General features: G+C 28.0%; 2 protein-coding genes across 2 annotated transcripts; both read right to left on the reverse strand.

The window, feature by feature from the left end:
* Positions 1 to 96: 96 nt before the first annotated feature.
* Positions 97 to 9,302, reverse strand: LOC105203877 (odorant receptor 46a). The gene is made up of 11 exons (XM_039451342.1): positions 8,550 to 9,302; positions 7,866 to 7,988; positions 7,306 to 7,423; positions 4,739 to 5,000; positions 4,290 to 4,412; positions 3,688 to 3,778; positions 3,492 to 3,625; positions 2,247 to 2,379; positions 1,989 to 2,171; positions 571 to 690; positions 97 to 110 (listed from the first exon to the last, which is right to left on the reverse strand). The coding sequence occupies exons 1-9, from the start codon at positions 8,691 to 8,693 to the stop codon at positions 2,124 to 2,126; spliced, it is 1,176 nt and encodes a 391-aa protein (XP_039307276.1). The 5' UTR covers positions 8,694 to 9,302; the 3' UTR covers positions 97 to 110; positions 571 to 690; positions 1,989 to 2,123.
* A 967-nt stretch (positions 9,303 to 10,269) lies between these two features.
* Positions 10,270 to 17,389, reverse strand: LOC113004003 (odorant receptor 22c-like). The gene is made up of 10 exons (XM_039451341.1): positions 17,003 to 17,389; positions 16,324 to 16,446; positions 15,764 to 15,881; positions 13,203 to 13,464; positions 12,758 to 12,880; positions 12,156 to 12,246; positions 11,960 to 12,093; positions 10,729 to 10,861; positions 10,469 to 10,652; positions 10,270 to 10,401 (listed from the first exon to the last, which is right to left on the reverse strand). The coding sequence occupies exons 1-9, from the start codon at positions 17,144 to 17,146 to the stop codon at positions 10,605 to 10,607; spliced, it is 1,176 nt and encodes a 391-aa protein (XP_039307275.1). The 5' UTR covers positions 17,147 to 17,389; the 3' UTR covers positions 10,270 to 10,401; positions 10,469 to 10,604.
* Positions 17,390 to 18,065: the final 676 nt, after the last annotated feature.

Raw genomic sequence — 18,065 nt, forward strand, 5'->3', positions numbered from 1 at the left:
TAGAATGTGAATAATTTTGAGAACTCAGCATGTTCGCGCATAATCTTGATCTCACCACGTGTCTTTTGCAATGCCCAGTCTTTTGATATGCGGTCGAATAATATTTTAACCTGAAAGAAAAGTAAAGGTAAATGAATGGTCACATATTTTAAAAAATTAATAAATATTTATACATTAAAGTGCTTCAATATAATTGTTAATGTAATTGTAATATGTAATTTTAGTTCTAAAAGATTTACAATTTAATATTGCATATTTCACCTACAATGTATATTTCACCTATAATGTTTCTTTTAGCATTTACTTTATTTTATTATACTTTTATTTTTTTTTACTCATAAAAATTGTTCATAGCAGTACGTAATAATTGACAAGGGAGTATCTTAATCAGCGAAGAATTAGATTAAATAAAATATTCCGATAAACGAAAACAAAATTTGTATATAAGTATCATAATTTCTTCTATTTATCGAAAAATAATCACAGTCTAGGCTTTTACATATCAAAGATGAAAAAGATATATTTTATCAATTATGAGATACACAAATTACAAGAACTTACGATGCTTACTTTGTCTACATTTCCGATACGTAAATGCAAGCTGTTTAGATTACACAATGTAACTAAAAGCGATGGCACCCCATTCACTACAAATTCATATGTGATTTCAAATGTAAACCAGCTCGAGATCTGGAAACATGTTATTAATCTTTGATGAAAGGAAATAGACATAATTTTATCGAGAAATAATTATTTGAACCATATTTCATTAAATTTCTCATATGAAAATTTCTTTCCTTTTTTCTTTTATAGCTTTGATACTGATGACACAGGTCTACAAAATTACGAAGGAGGAGGGAGGCAGTTGCAAAAAAATATTTTCTGTATTGTAGGAATATTTTTGCGTAAAATGTCGTAAAGCTAACCTCGTTATCATTTTTTCTTTAGCCAGAAAAAATTCAAGTTCAAAAAAAGTTGATTTTGCGATTATTTAAAAAATTGAGGGTGATGGAAAAAACGTAGTTGTTTTTATCGCATCAAAATCCTATAGAAACGTCATTCAAAGTTCAAAGCAATCATCAGAGAATTCATTCATCAGAGAATCTTCCATTGGAATAAAAATTATAAATATTAATCATATGACTTCGTTATATTTCTAAAATACTAAAACAGCCTACATGTAATTGTGAAAAAATACAAGTAATATAGAGTGACATATATAATGTGATATGTCCTAGATAGCCAAATGCAGTGAGTTAGTTGTTATATTGTCAACAATGTTGCAGCAACTAAACTCGAGACAGCATTATATCTATTGGGTTGCATTCAAGTGAATTCTATCAACGACAAGTAAATAGCTACATTTCATTATTAAATTTGCTAAATACAAAATTGTTGCTGTCAGGTTGTTGTCATGTTACTAACAATATAACGTATCAATAATCATGTGCATTCATAATGTGTTTTTTCGTTGTCAGGAAATGTACAGCAAGTATATAACAACATATGCAATGCATTAATTTGCCTGATATGCTATATCACACTTAATTATCTGGGATGGTTCCGTGTGAATACAATCGACTTGTATTCGGCGAATCTGGAAGATGGTCCCGGTTTTCATCCCGTGTAATAACATAAGAAACATCTGGTGATCAGCGAATAAAAAATAGTCTTCGGGCAATTTTCTACCCACAGTGTTAGTTTTTTTCACACGTGCGATTATTATGTTGTGACGACATTACGATTATTTTTTGGTTTTAAGTACAGAAAACATATTAAGAACAATTTTTAATCTTAACAGTTAATTCTAATAATATTTTATTTACAATTATTCTAAAACAGAAGAATTGCTAAGCAACGCTACAGATAAATAAACAGAAGCAGACAGATATTTCTTATCATAAATATTTTGTTACTCTAAAAAGAATTCACATATTTTGTAAGTCGTTTTAATTAATTTCGTATTTATTCTATGCATTTACACTTACCTGTAAACCGCACCAACAGATTTCTGTTTTTACAGAGGACAATTGCTTATCATAAGAATAAGCTCAATACGTGTCTAACACATTCTTGCGATTTTTCTACGTTACTTCTACACTTGCAACTTGATAGAAACTTTTTCAGATTTGTCTGACAAACATGCAGTAGGAGAGCGATGCTTGAAGTATCTTCGAAACATACATATTTTTTATTCTTTGCTTTTACGATTCGCGTGTAACGAATAGAGCATACTTTTTTTTTACCTTTCCAAAATTCTGCAAAGACATTGTATAAAATTTACTGGCGGTGATGACCAACGGGTGACAGCATCGTATCAGTATCATTAACAGTATCTTTTGCTCTGAAACAACTGCATTGTACCACGTAGAATTGTATCTGCAAAACCAATTTTTTTTTTATTCTGGAAAGAAAATTTCTGTTAAATCAAGATATAGTTTTGTTGTATATGTTAACGATATTTCACAAATCACTCACCACAATATTATAAAAAAATTATACTCAATATTTACAAAATACTTCTGCGATCATTATTTTTTAACGCGAATTTATGCGGATTTATTATGCGGATTTATTATGGGAAACATATAATGTTTGCTTCATATACATTGTTAAAAATTATGTAATTATAAAAAATTTTTAATTAAAATAGTAAAAATGAAATATAATATTAAAAAAGTAAAAAGAACTGCAAATTATGACTAACAAAATTCAAAATATTTTAGAAAACATAAATGCTCTTGTTTTAAAAATGCGTTAAAAATGTTATCAAAATTTTAGATTATCAATATCCATATATTTTAAAAAATTTAATATAAAATTGACACAAAAATGTATCTTTTTAAATTTTTATTAAGTGTTTCGTTGTGGCTTCAGTCAAGGAATTTTTCCCAAAAAGTACCGCAAAAAATTCAGGAAATATTTTTTTCTGTCTTCACTAATAATCCTGCTCACTCTTTCACATTCTCTCTCTCTCCCCTCTCTTCTTGTACTCTTTTTTTTCTGCGCTTGAGGTGGCTTGCTCCAAAGCGCACATTAAATATTGCTTATCTCTCTCTCTCTCCCTTTTTTTCTTCTCCAATAATAAGTAAACATTGTTAATATACAAAATTTTCAAATATCTCACTAATACATTTAGAATCTCTCTAAATTCTTTGGAGTGCAATCTTGCTCTAAAAGAGAGTGTAAACTCAGCCAGTTTTAAGAAACAGTGGCTGATTTTTCACTCTTTTAGAGTAAGTTTTCAGTCTGAAGAGTGAAATTTTACTCCAAGGAATTTAGAGAAACTTTGAGATTATTCCACATATATTTTAAAATTTTAAAACGCTGCGCAAATAAATTCAGTATTTTTTTTTTTTTTTTAATAAATAAAGTTTGATTTTAAGGTTTTGTTTAAAAGATACAATCCAAAGACGAAGTAATATTTGTCAGGTTTGATAACCTTCTATTTTTAAATATTTTATTAAAAAGAAATTTGTTTTATTACTCACATTTTCTCATATACGCTGAAACTTTCATCGGTTATCTTTTGTCCCATGTAACAACATACGAATAAATAACATAGTGATGCAACAGAGATACCAATAGATGTAATAGCTCCGTCGATATCAGAAATAGTTAATATCTAAAAAACTTTATTTCAACATTTCAACAACACTTACAAACACATTTCTTATGTCAACGTACCTGGATTATCGTAAGACTCAACATAATCATTACTGCTGTGAGATCCCATAAAATCAGTGTTGTGTGATAAGATTCAATTATATCAACGAATCTTGTAATGTAAAAAAGTTATTCATGTTAAAGTAATGATATAAAAAATATTTTTGGTGCATGTGAAAAAAAATTCATACGTATTAACATAGATTACAGTTGGGAATTCAACGGTGCTGAACTTTATAATCGTAAGATTATTTTTATCGCACAGAAATAACAATAATAAAATAGGTGGCAATAATATAATGCGTAATGTTTATAATATTATAATATTATCCAAATATAAATCTGTTGATTTATATTTAAAGATAGGATAAGAGAAATATCTGTTAATATCTTTATTTGTATGTCAGATTTATCTGACACTATATATTTATATTTTCTAACTTAACAATACATATTTTTTGAAATTGGAATCGTATAAAGTGACGCGTGAAAGGAGCATTGTTGCTCCATTATTGTTACTTTTTAATTTTTCTACGGTTCAAATACAACTGATTCATTGTTTGTGAAAAACTAAATTGCTTTGAAAACTTTAGATAGCGCGTATATTAAATAAAGATACGAACTGTATAATGTTGTAATGCTGCTGTATAAAAACGATCATGTTCTCGTTTCTTATTTGTGACTCCTGAATTAAATCGCATTCCGTTCTGTCTTCAACAACGAGAAATAAGCGTTCTGCGCGAGACCTGCCAAAATTATCGCCAATGTTATTCTTATCATACAACTAACTTTGTTCTAACGATAATCACCTCGATGAGCGGAAAAAAAGCGAACTGACTGTTTAGTTTTCGTGAAAAATATTTAAAAAACTAAATGACAAAAGTTTTAAAAACGCACGCGCACGCGTGAAAAGAAAACTTTTTTTTATTTATTAAACAGAGATATATCTGTTATGCACAAATTTGAGAGTTGATAGACAAGTTGAAAGATAATAGGCGCTTCGCTTTCTAGCAGTCTAAAAGTCATCTGCTCTTTTAAAAGTAGCAGTAAATTACGAGGAATAGTTTCTCACCCCAATAACTTGCACATTCCGCAAACGTGTTGTGTGAGAGTCATAAATAAAGTGAAACTCGTAACGAAAATTATAGATAAGGTTAGAAGTAGAAAGCACGTGTGGAAACGAATGAGTATAAAGTATCGTTCTTCATCTAAAAAGAATTCATATTTAAATGGTGTCCTCCATGGACGAGATTCGTTCATGGGCATTAAAACATTGAGAATTTCTGGTGTCCACAACCATATGCAATATCCCATCATGCCTATATACGACAAGACTGAAAAGTTTAGTAATTACAAATTTATTAATATAATTTGTAGCAAAAGATCTATGTATGTGTGTGTAAATAATTTCAATTAAAATGATAGGCAAGAATTTATTAATTTTTTATTTTTACCAAATTATTATATGGTTGACTTTGTTTTGAATTTTTCAGAAAGCAATTTCATAAAAGATACAACATTAAAGGAGTATTCTCGTTTTTACTACCATCTTTATATCCATAAGAATTTTTTTGTTAAAAATATATAAAAGTTGCAAATTGAAACTTGATATATCTATCGTTTGATATTTGAAAGTTTTTTACAAATGTTCGTTCCAGCATTATAAAATATATTTTTAGTAATTACTTGCATATCTTCATAAGTGTGTAAAAAAAATACCGTTTTATTATTACTATGATTTAAGATATAGAAATGATAAAAAATAAAAACTTCCAAGAATATTTCAATCTATATGTAGTTCTTTTCCGAACTATAAACAAGTTAGAAAATTTAATTTATAGAAAGTTTATGAAAAAAATTTTCTTTTAAATTTCAATTTTGAATTTTTTTTTTATTTTTTTTAAACGTTATTCGTCGTTATTTGACGTTACTTTTTACGTAAAAATTAAAAGGTTAGAATTTTTGTTGATTGTAGTTTGGACGAGAGAGGAAAGTGCTATATGTATCTACTAAAAATTTTAACCCAATATGATTAAAATTACATGAGTTTTTGTGTTAACAATTGTGAAAAATATTGTTTGGAGGAAAACGTGTTTAAAATATTGCAGAGTTTATACCTTAATAATAACTTTTGCAAATCTCTTCCTTTGACCTACTTTTTCTTTCAAAGTTCAAATTAGATAAAATATAAAAAAAATCATTACTCTAAAAGCGATAATAAAGAGGAGTAGAAAAGTTTATGAAATGATGGAAACTTGATCAACTTCAACTCGCTACAATAAGAATAGGAATGAATTGAATGCAAAATCTTTTTGTGAGCTATTTATACTATTATAATAATTATTTTCACAATAAAAAGCTATTTTTAAAATTACAAAATATTAATATATGGAAACTGGCCCATCGTGCGGTGTAAATCATGGTTTTGCATAGATTGAAGGTTATCTAATATTTAATTGACTCATTGACAGCATCATATGGAAGCTTTTCACTATAGAACTCAGATTTAAAAAAATCCAATAATAATTAGCTAAATGGCGACAAAAGTACAATAAAGTAGAGAAGTATAGTGTATATTTTTATGATTATAAAATATAAAATGTAAATAAATAATATTGTAAAGCTATTGTAGTTATACATATTTTAAAGACCTTTTAATTAAAAAAATATTTTGATATTTTTGTTCACAAGTTATTGTCTACAATAGATATACACCGCACAATGGCTCAGGCTGCAGTCATATATTAATACAATATTTTGTGCAGTAGCTTATTCATATGTCGCATTATAAGTAGCTCATAAAGGATTTCGAATTCAATTCATTTCTGTCTTTATGAACAAATCAAATTTTTCTTGTTTTTCACTATTATCGATCTTTCTATCCCTTTTAAAGTGATTACAGATAATTTAAAATAAAATTTTATTGTCAAAATTTAATTTGTAAGTGTTAGTTCTGATATTATATTCAGACTTTAATACTTTAAAGGCTTGGTTTAATATTGTCTTAATATGTGATATGTAAACTCTAATGAAATTTTTCTTCTCAAATTCTCGAAAGATGTAGGGGAATGTGGGGGAATTACGGTAAAACAAGACACTGCCATTTTGATATTTTTTTCTAATCCGTTACCTTCCGCGGCAATGTCACGTATACAAGCTCGATACGCTTATTGCATAACAAACATTCACGACGTGAGATTGCGCACATGAAAATACCAAAATGACAGTGTCCGGTTGTAATCAGGGTGCGTAATTCTCCCTCCGCTCTCCCCGAAATGTAAGAAATATCATTATTAAAAGTGAATAAATATTAGATATTGAAAGTGAAATAAATTTGATGATTCGGAGAAAATAGGGAATAACTAAATATGAAATCAAATGAATTATGCTTAGAAAATTTCGCATTTAATTTAATGTTAACAATTAATGTTTTGTAATTTTATTGTGAAATCGTCATTATGAATAGTTAAAAAAAATTGCCGATTGTTGCTCATTAAAAATTATGTGTACAATAAATATGTTTATAATGAAAAACATGATTCTCGTATTATCACACACAGAAATACAATCTCGATTTTACAGGCAGAAATGCCTGTCTTTTTCTTCTGTAGACAAATCGAGGTTTAATGTTTCTCTTACTCGTGCAACAGAATGTGATTAGTTTTGACAACTCAGCATGTTCGCGCATAATCTTGATCTCACTATGTGTCTTTTGCAATGCCCAGTCTTTTGATATGCGGTCGAATAATATTTTAACCTGAAAGAAAAGTAAAGGTAAATGAATGGTCACATATTTTCAAAAATTAATAAATATTTATACAGTGCTTCAATATAATTGTTAATGTAATTGTAATATGTAATTTCAGTTTTAAAAGATTTACAATTTAATATTGCATATTTCACCCACAATATATAATGTTTCTTTTTGCATTTACTTTATTTTATTATACTTTTATCTTTTATTACTCATAACATTTGTTCATTGCAGTACGTGATAATTAACAAGGCAGAATCTTAATCAGCGAAGAATTGGAAGATAAAATATTTCGATAAACAAAAACAAAATTTGTATATAAGTATCATAATTTCTTCTATTTATCGAAAAGTAATCACAGTCTAGGCTTTTACATATCAGAGATGAAAAAGATATATTTTATCAATTATGAGATACACAAATTACAAGGACTTATGATGCTTACTTTGTCTACATTTCCGATACGTAAATGCAAGCTGTTTAGGAAATCCAATTTAATTAAAAACTCTGGCACCGCATTTACTATAAATTCATATATGATGAATTCAAATGTAAACCAGTACAAGATCTGGAAACATGTTATTAATCTTTGATAAAAAGAAATAGACATAATTTTATCGAGAAATAATTATTAGAACCATATTTCATTAAATTTCTCATATGAAAATTTCCTTCCTTTTTTCTTTTATAGCTTCGATACTGATGACACAGGTCTACAAAATTACGAAGGAGGAGGGAGGCATAAAATATTTTTATCAGTTGCAAAAAAATATTTTCTGTATTGTAGGAATATTTTTGCGTAAAATGTCGTAAAGCTAACCTCATTATCATTTTTTCTTTAGCCAGAAAAAATACAAGTTCAAAAGAAGTTGATTTTGCGATTATTTAAAAAATTGAGGATGATGGAAAAAACGTAGTTGTTTTTAGCGCATCAATATCCTATAGAAGCGTTATTCAAAGTTAAAAGCACAAGACCCTCCCCTAATTTTGTAGACCTGTGTAATTGATTAAATATCAGTTTATATAAAGTATTATTATTCTAAAACTATATATGTTATTTCCAATTTTTTTTGTTTGAAAAATGTAAAATAATTAATTAAAAAAAATTATTTTTTAAAGTCGCGGATACCTGAAAAATTATAGAGGACATCAGGACGACCGTGATAAAAGCTCTTATTAAACGAGCACTCCACTTGCTTTGGAAAGGCTCTAGTCCGCAAGTCGATAGAAGAAAGCGGTTCAGTTTATAATAATTCTCTTCTGGATATTCCATTTGCTTCGAAGGTTTTAAAAGAACTGACGATAGAGCCGATCGTGTTACTTGACTATTGTAGCCATTTCCTCTTTTTTTTTCATTATTACATTGTTTTTCATTTTTTATTTTTTTATCTTTAGAGAATTATCGGACAAATTGCATCGAGGTAAAATACGCGCACTTAATACGGAAGCGAAACTCGAAGGTGTCGGAAAAATTGATCGGCAAGACGCATGCAATATTCGTGTAATAACGTGGGAAAGAAACCATCGGTGGAGTTTACAAACGGTAATTGTCTTTAGTCAGTTTTTTTTGCATGCAATTGTTTCGCTGAAGTCCATAGAACAATTTTTGCTGCTTCGATGCAATTTTTTTATTATGACAAAATATGAAATGGAAGTGAGAGAAAAAAATTCAATGTAAAAATATGTTTGTGCAGTATTTATGCATACAGTACAATATCGTCGACTAGGAACGTCACTTCTATAAGAAATGTGTTATCAGAAGCAAGATAAATTTTTTAAGTTATAGAAGTGCGATATAGAACATAGTAAGATATAGAATATAGTAAGTATAGAATAATAAGTATAGAAGTCGAGAATAATTACCTTAATTTACAGTACGTAATGAATAGCAATGATTTTTAAGTGTAGTGAAAAATCATCTTTCGATTGTTTATGCAACAAAAAAGTGGGATAATTATTCCTGGATTAAAGATAAAACTTTACATTCTCTAGTGCTAATTATAAGAAAAACAGAATGATATATACTGTAAGAGACACATAGAAAAAGTTGTTAATTCTTATAATAGATAATTTCTTAGCTCTACATTTTTTAATTAAATTTTTTAGATAGAATACTTTTTCTAATCTAAAATCAAAAAATATAATATTAAAATTTATCCATCAGAGAATTTTCCATTGGAATAAAAATTATAAATATGAATCATATGACTTCGTTATATTTCTAAAATACTAAAACAGCCTACATGTAATTGTGAAAAAATACAAGTAATATAGAGTGACATATATAATGTGATATGTCCTAGATAGCCAAATGCAGTGAGTTAGTTGTTATATTGTCAACAATGTTGCAGCAACTAAACTCGAGACAGCATTATGTCTATTGGGTTGCACTCAAGTGAATTCTATCAATGACAAGTAAATAGCTACATTTTATTATTAAATTTGCTAAATACAAAATTGTTGCTGTCAGGTTGCTGTCATGTTACTAACAATATAACGTATCAATAATCATGTGCATTCATAATGTGTTTTTTCGTTGTCAGGAAATGTACAGCAAGTATATAACAACATATGCAATGCATTAATTTGCCCGATATGCTATATCACACTTAATTATCTGGGATGGTTCCGTGTGAATACAATCGACTTGTTTTCAGCGAATCTGGAAGATGGTCCCGGTTTTCATCCCGTGTAATAACATGAGAAACATCTGGTGATCAGCGAATAAAAAATAATCTTTTGGCAATTTTCTACCCACAGTGTTAGTTTTTTTCACACGTGCGATTATACTGTTGCGGCGACATCACAATTATTTTTTGATTTAAGTACAGAAAATATATTAAGAACAATTTTTAATCTTAACAGTTAATTCTGATAATATTTTATTTACAATTACTGTGAAAAAGAAGACTTTCTAGGCAACGCTACATATAAATATACAGAAGCAGACAGATATTTATTATCATAATTATCTTCTTACTCTAAAAAGAATTCACATAATTTGTAAGTTGTTTTAATTAATTTCGTATTCTGTGTATTTACACTTACCTGTAAACCGCACCAACAGATTTGTATTTTTACAGAGAACAATTTTGTTATCGTAAAATCGAGACCAATCCACCAATCTAACATTCTTGCGATTTTTCTACGTAACTTCTACACTTGCCACTTGATAGAAACTTTTTCAGATTTGTCTGACAAACATGCAGTAGGAGAGCGATGTTTGAAGTATCTTCGAAAGATACATATTTTTTATTCTTTGCTTTTACGATTCGCGTGTAACGAATAGAGCATACTTTTTTTTTTACCTTTCCAAAATTCTGTAAAGACATTGTATAAAATTTACTGGCGGTGATGACCAACGGGTGATAGCGTTGTATCAGTATCATTAACAGTATCTTTTGCTCTGAAACAACTGCATTGTACCACGTAGAATTGTATCTGCAAAACCAATTTTTTTTTATTTTGGAAAGAAAACTTCTGTAAAATCAAGATATAGTTTTATCGTATATGTTAACGATATTTCACAAATTACTCACCACAATATTATAAAAAAATTATACACAATATTTACAAAATGCTTCAGCGATCATTATTTTTTAACGCGAACTTATGCGGATGTATTATGAGAAACGTATAATGTTTGTTTCATATACATTGTTAAAAATTATGTAATTACAAAATATTTTTAATTAAAATGGTAAAAATGAAATATAATATTAAAAAAGTAAAAATAACTGCAAATTATGACTAACAAAATTCAAAATATTTTAGGAAACATAAATGCTCTTGTTTCAAATGTGCGTTAAAAATGTTATCAAAATTTTAGATTATCAATATCCATATTTTAAAAAATTTAATATAAAATTGACACAAAAATGTATTTTTTTAAATTTTTATTAAGTGTTTCGTTTTGGTTTCAGTCAAGGAATTTTTCCCAAAAAGTACTGCAAAAAATTCAAGAAATATTTTTTTCTGTCTTCACTAATAACCCTGCTCACTAATAACTCTCTCTCACATTCTCTCTCTCTCCCCTCTCTTCTTGTACTCTTTTTTTCTGCGCTTGAGGTGGCTTGCTCCAGAGCGCACATTAAATTGCTTATCTCTCTTTCTCCCTTTTTTCCTTCTCCAATATTAAGTAAACATTGTTAATACACAAAATTTTCAAATATCTCACTAATACATTTAAAATCTCTCTAAATTCTTTGGAGTGCAATCTTGCTCTAAAAGAGAATGAAAACTCAGCCAGTTTTAAGAAACAGTGGCTGATTTTTCACTCTTTTAGAGTAAGTTTTCAGTCTGAAGAGTGAAATTTTACTCCAAGGAATTTAGAAAGACTTTGAGATTATTCCACATATATTTTTAAATTTTAAAACGCTGCGCAAATAAATTCAGTATTTTTTCTTTTTTTTATAAATAAAGTTTGATTTTAAGATTTTGTTTAAAAGATACAATCCAAAGACGAAGTAATATTTGTCAGGTTTGATAAACTTCTATTTTTAAATATTTTATTAAAAAGAAATTTGTTTTGTTACTCACATTTTCTCATATACGCTCAAACTTTCATCCGTTATCTTTTGTCCCATGTAACAACATACGAATAAATAACATAGTGATGCAACAGAGATACTAATAGATCTAATAGCTCCTTCGATATCAGAAATAGTTAATATCTAAAAAACTTTATTTCAACATTTCAATAACACTTGCAAACACATTTCTTATGTCAACGTACCTGGATTAACGTAAGACTCAACATAATCATCATTCCTGTGAGATCCGATAAAATCAGTGTTGTGTGATAAGTTTCAATTATATCAACGAATCTTGTAATGTAAAAAAGTTATTCATGTTGAAGTAATGAAATAAAAAATATTTTTGGTGCATGTGAAAAAAAATTCATACGTATTAACATAGATTACAGTTGGGAATTCAACGGTGCTGAAGTTTATAATCGTAAGATTATTTTTATCGCAGAGAAATAACAATAATAAAATAGCTGGCAATAATATAATGCGTAATGTTTATAATATTATAATATTATCCAAATATAAATTTGTTGATTTATATTTAAAGATAGGACAAGAGAAATATCTATTAATATCTTTATTTGTATGTCAGATTTATCTGACACTATATATTTATATTTTCTAACTTAACAATACATATTTTTTGAAATTGGAATCGTATAAAGTGACGCGTGAAAGGAACATTGTTGCTCCATTATTGTTACTTTTTAATTTTTCTACGGATCAAATACAACCGATTCATTGTTTGTGAAAAACTAAATTGCGTTGAAAACTTTAGATAGCGCGTATATTAAATAAAGATACGAACTGTATAATGTTGTAATGCTGCTGTATAAAAGCGATCATGTTCTTGTTTCTTATTTGTAAATCCTGAATTAAATCGCATTCCGTTCTGTCTTCAATAACGAGAAATAAGCGTTCTGCGCGAGACCTGCCAAAATTATCGCCAATGTTACTCTTATCAACTAATTTTGTTTTAACGATAACCACCTTGATGAGCGGAAAAAAAGCGAACTGACTGTTTAGTTTTCGTGAAAAATATTTAAAAAAGTAAATGACAAATGTTTTATAAACGCACGCGCGCGCGTGAAAAGAGAACTTTTTTTTATTTATTAAACAGAGATATATCTGTTATGCACAAATTTGAGAGTTGATAGATAAGTTGGGAGATGATAGGCCCTTCGCTTTCTAGCAGTCTAAAAGTCATCTGCTCTTTTAAAAATAGCAGTAAATTACGAGGAATAGTTTCTCACCCCAATAACTTGCACATTCCGCAAACGTGTTGTGTGAGAGTCATAAATAAAGTGAAACCCGTAATGAAAATTATAGGTATGGTTAGAAGTACAAAGCACGTGTAGGAACGAATGAGTATAACGTATCGTTCTTCATCTAAAAAGAATTCATCTTTAAAAGGTGTCCTCCGCGGTCGAGATTCGTTCATAGGCATTAAAACGTTGAGAATTTCTGGTGTGCACAACCATATGCAATATCCCATCATGGCTATATACGACAAGACTGAAAAGTTTAGTAATTACAAATTTATTAATATAATTTATAGCAAGAGAGCTATGTATGTGTGTGTAAAAAAATGAAGTCAATTAAAATGATACACAAGAATTTATTAATTTTTTATTTTTACCAAATTATTATATCGTTGACTTTGTTTTGAATTTTTCAGAAAGTAATTTCATAAAAGATACAACATTAAAGGAGTATTCTCCTTTTTACTACCATCTTTATATCCATAAGAATTTTTTTGGAAAAAATATATAAAAGCTGCAAATTGAAGCTTGATATATCTATTATTTGATATTTGAAAGTTTTTTACAAATGTTCGTTCCAGCATTATAAAATATATTTTTAGTAATTACTTGCATATCTGTATAAGTGTGTAAAAAAAATACCGTTTTATTATTGCTATGATTTAAGATATAGAAAACTTCCAAGAATATTTCAATCTATATTTAGTTCTTTTCCGAACTATAAACAAGTTAAAAAAATTTAATTTATAGGCAGTTTATGAAAAAAATTCTCTTTTAAATTGCAATTTTGAACCTTTTTTGCGTTATTCGTCGTTATTTGACGTTACTTTTTACGTAAAAATTAAAAGGTTAGAATTTTTGTTGATTGTAGTTTGGACGAGAGAGGAATGTAATATAAGTATCTACTAAAAACTTTAACCCAATATGATTAAAATTACATTACTTTTTGTGTTAACAATTGTGAAAAATATTGTTTGGAGGAAAACGTGTTTACAATATTGCAAAGTTTATACCGTAATAATAACTTTTGCATATCTCTTCCTTCGATCTTCTTTTTCTTTCAAAGTTCAAATTAGAAAAAATACAAAGAATCATTATTCTAAAAGCGATAATAAAGAGGAGTAGAAAAGTTTATGAAATGATGGAAACTTGATAAACTTCAACTCGCTACAATAAGAATAGGAATGAATTGAATACAAAATCTTTTTGTGGGCTATTTATACTATTATAATAATTATTTTCACAATAAAAAGCTATTTTTAAAATTACAAAATATTAATATATGGAAACTGGCCCATCGTGCGGTGTAAATCATGGTTTTGCATAGATTGAAGGTGATCTAATTGACATATTTAACTGATTTATTGACAACATCATATGGAAGCTTTTCACTATAGAACTCAGATTTAAAAAAATCCAATAACAATTAGCTAAATGGCGACAAAAGTACAAAAAAGTGAAGAAGTATAGTGTATATTTTTATTATTATAAAATGTAAAATGTAAATAAATAATATTGTAAAGTTATTGTAGTTATAAATATTTTAAATACCTTTTAATTAAAAAAATATTTCGATATCTTTGTTCACAAGTTATTTTCTACCATAGATATACACCGCACAATGGGTCAGGCTGCAGTTACATATTAATACAATATTTTGTGCAGTAGCTTATTCATATGTCACATTATAAGTAGCTCATAAAAAGATTTCGAATTCAATTCGTTTCTATGTCTTTATGAACAAATCAAAGTTTTCTTGTTTTTGACTATTACCGATCTTTCTATCCCTTTTAAAGTGATTACAGATAATTTAAGATAAAATTTTATTGTCAAAATTTAATTTATAAGGATTAGTTCTGATATTATACTCAGACTCTAATATTTTAAACGCTTGGTTTAATATTGTCTTAATATGTAATATGTAAACTCCAATGAAATTTTTCTTCTCAAAATCTCGAAAGATGTAGGGGAATGTGGGGGAATTACGGACCGAGGTAAAACAAGACACTGCCATTTTGATATTTTTTTCTAATCCGTTGCCTTCCGCGGCAATGTCACGTATACAAGCTCGATACGCTCATTGCTTAACAAACATTCACGACGTGTGATTGCGCACATGAAAATACCAAAATGACTGTGTTCGATTGTATTCGGTGTGCGTAATTCTCCCCGCCCCCCCTTTCCCTAAATATAAGAAAAATCATTATTAAAAGTGAATAAATATTAGATATTGAAAGTGAAATAAATCTGATGATTCGGAAAAAATAGGAAATAACTAAATATAAAATCAAATGAATTATGCTTAGAAAATTTTGCATTTAATTTAATGATAACAATTAATGTTTTGTAATTTTATTGTGAAATCGTGATTATGAATAGTTAAAAAAAATTGCCGATTGTTGCTCATTAAACATTATGTGTACGATAAATATGTTTATAATGAAAAACATGATTCTCGGATTATCACACACAGAAATACAATCTCGATTTTACAGGTAAAAATGCCTGTCTTTTTCTTCTGTAGACAAAGCGAGGTTTAATGTTTCTCTTACTCGTGCAATAGAATGTGAATAGTTTTGAGAACTCAGCATGTTCGCGCATAATCTTGATCTCACTATGTGTCTTTTGCAATGCCCAGTCTTTTGATATGCGGTCGAATAATATTTTAACCTGAAAGAAAAGTAAAGGTAAATGAATGGTCACATATTTTTAAAAATTAATAAATATTTATACAGTGCTTCAATATAATTGTTAATGTAATTGTAATATGTAATTTCAGTTTTAAAAGGTTTGCAATTTAATATTGCATATTTCACCTACAATATATAATGTTTCTTTTAGCATTTACTTTATTTTATTATACTTTTATCTTTTATTACTCATAACATTTGTTCATAGCAGTACGTAATAATTGACAAGGCAATATCTTAATCAGCGAAGAATTAGAAGATAAAATATTCCGATAAACGGAAACAAAATTTGTATATAAGTATCATAATTTCTTCTATTTATCGAAAAGTAATCACAGTCTAGGCTTTTACATATCAGAGATGAAAAAGATATATTTTATCAATTATGAGATACACAAATTACAAGGACTTATGATGCTTACTTTGTCTACATTTCCGATACGTAAATGCAAGCTGTTTAGGATACCCAATTTAATTAAAAGCGTTGGCACCCCATTCACTATAAATTCATATGTGGTAAATTCAATTGTAAACCAGCACAAGATCTGGAAAAATTTTATTAATCTTTGATAAAAAGAAATAGACATAATTTTATCGAGAAATAATTATTTGAACCTTTTTTTATTAAATTTCTCATATGAAAATTTTCTTCCTTTTTTCTTTTATAGCTTCGATACTGATGACACAGGTCTACAAAATTACGAAGGAGGAGAGAGGCATAAAATATTGTTATCAGTTGCAAAAAAATATTTTCTGTATTGTAGGAATATTTTTGCGTAAAATGTCGTAAAGCTAACCTCGTTATCATTTTTTCTTTAGCTTGAAAAAATTCAAGTTCAAAAGAAGTTGATTTTACAATTATTTAAAAATATTGAGGGTGATGGAAAAAACGTTGTTGTTTTTAGTGCATCAAAATCCTATTGAAACGTCATTCAAAGTTCAAAGCACAAGACCCTCCCCTAATTTTGTAGACATGTGTAATTGATCAAGTATCAGTTTATTTAAAGTATTATTATTCTAAAACTATATGTTATTTCCAATTCTTTTGTTTCAAAAATGTAAAATAATTAATTTAAAAAAAATTTCCAAAGTCGCGGATACCTGAAAAATTGCAGACAACATCAGGACGCCCGTGATAAGGGCTCTTATTAAACGAGCATTCCACTTGCTTTGGTAAGGCTCTAGTCCGCAAGCCGATAGAAGAAAACGGTTCAGTTTATAATAATTCTCTTCTGGATATTCCATTTGCTTCGAAGGTTTTAAAAGAACTGACGATAGAGCCGATCGTGTTACTTGACTCTTGTAGCCATTTCCTCTCTTTTTTTCATTATTACATTGTTTTTCATTTTTTATGTTTTCTATCTTTAGAGAATTATCGGACAAATTGCATCGAGGTAAAATACGCGCACTTAATACGGAAACGAAACTCGAAGGTGTCGGAAAAATTGATCGGCGAGACGCATGAAATATTCGTGTAATAACTTGGGAAAGAAACCATCGGTAGAGTCTACAAATGGAAATTGTCTTTAGTCAGTTTTTTTTTGCAATCAATTATTTCGCTGAAGTCCATAGAACAATTTTTGCTGCTGCGATGCAATTTTTTTATTATGACAAAATATGAAATGGAAGTGAGAGAAAAAAAATTCAATGTAAAAATATGTTTGTGCAGCATTTATGCATACAATACACTATATCGTCGACTAGGAACGTCACTTCTATAAGAAATGTGTTATCAGAAGCAAATTAAATTTTTTAAGTTGTAGAAGTGAGATATAGAATATAGTAAGATATAGAATATAGTAAGTATAGAATAATAAGTATAGAAGTCGAGAATAATTACCTTAATTTACAGTACGTAATGAATAGCAATGATTTTTAAGTGTAGTGAAAAATCATCTTTGGTGATTGTTTATGCAACAAAAAAGTGGGATAATTATTCCTGGATTAAAGATAAAACTTTACATTCTGTAGTATTAATTATAAAAAAGCAAAATGGTATATACTATGATATATATATATAAATGTAAGAGACACATAGAAAAAGTTGTTAGTTCTTACAATAGACTATTTCTTAGCTCTACATTTTTTAAATAAATTTTTTATCTAGAATACTTTTTCTAATCTAAAATAAAAAAATATAATAATATAATTTATTCATCAGAGA

Source organism: Solenopsis invicta, chromosome 6 (assembly GCF_016802725.1).
Source record: "Solenopsis invicta isolate M01_SB chromosome 6, UNIL_Sinv_3.0, whole genome shotgun sequence".
Lineage (NCBI taxonomy): Eukaryota > Metazoa > Arthropoda > Insecta > Hymenoptera > Formicidae > Solenopsis > Solenopsis invicta.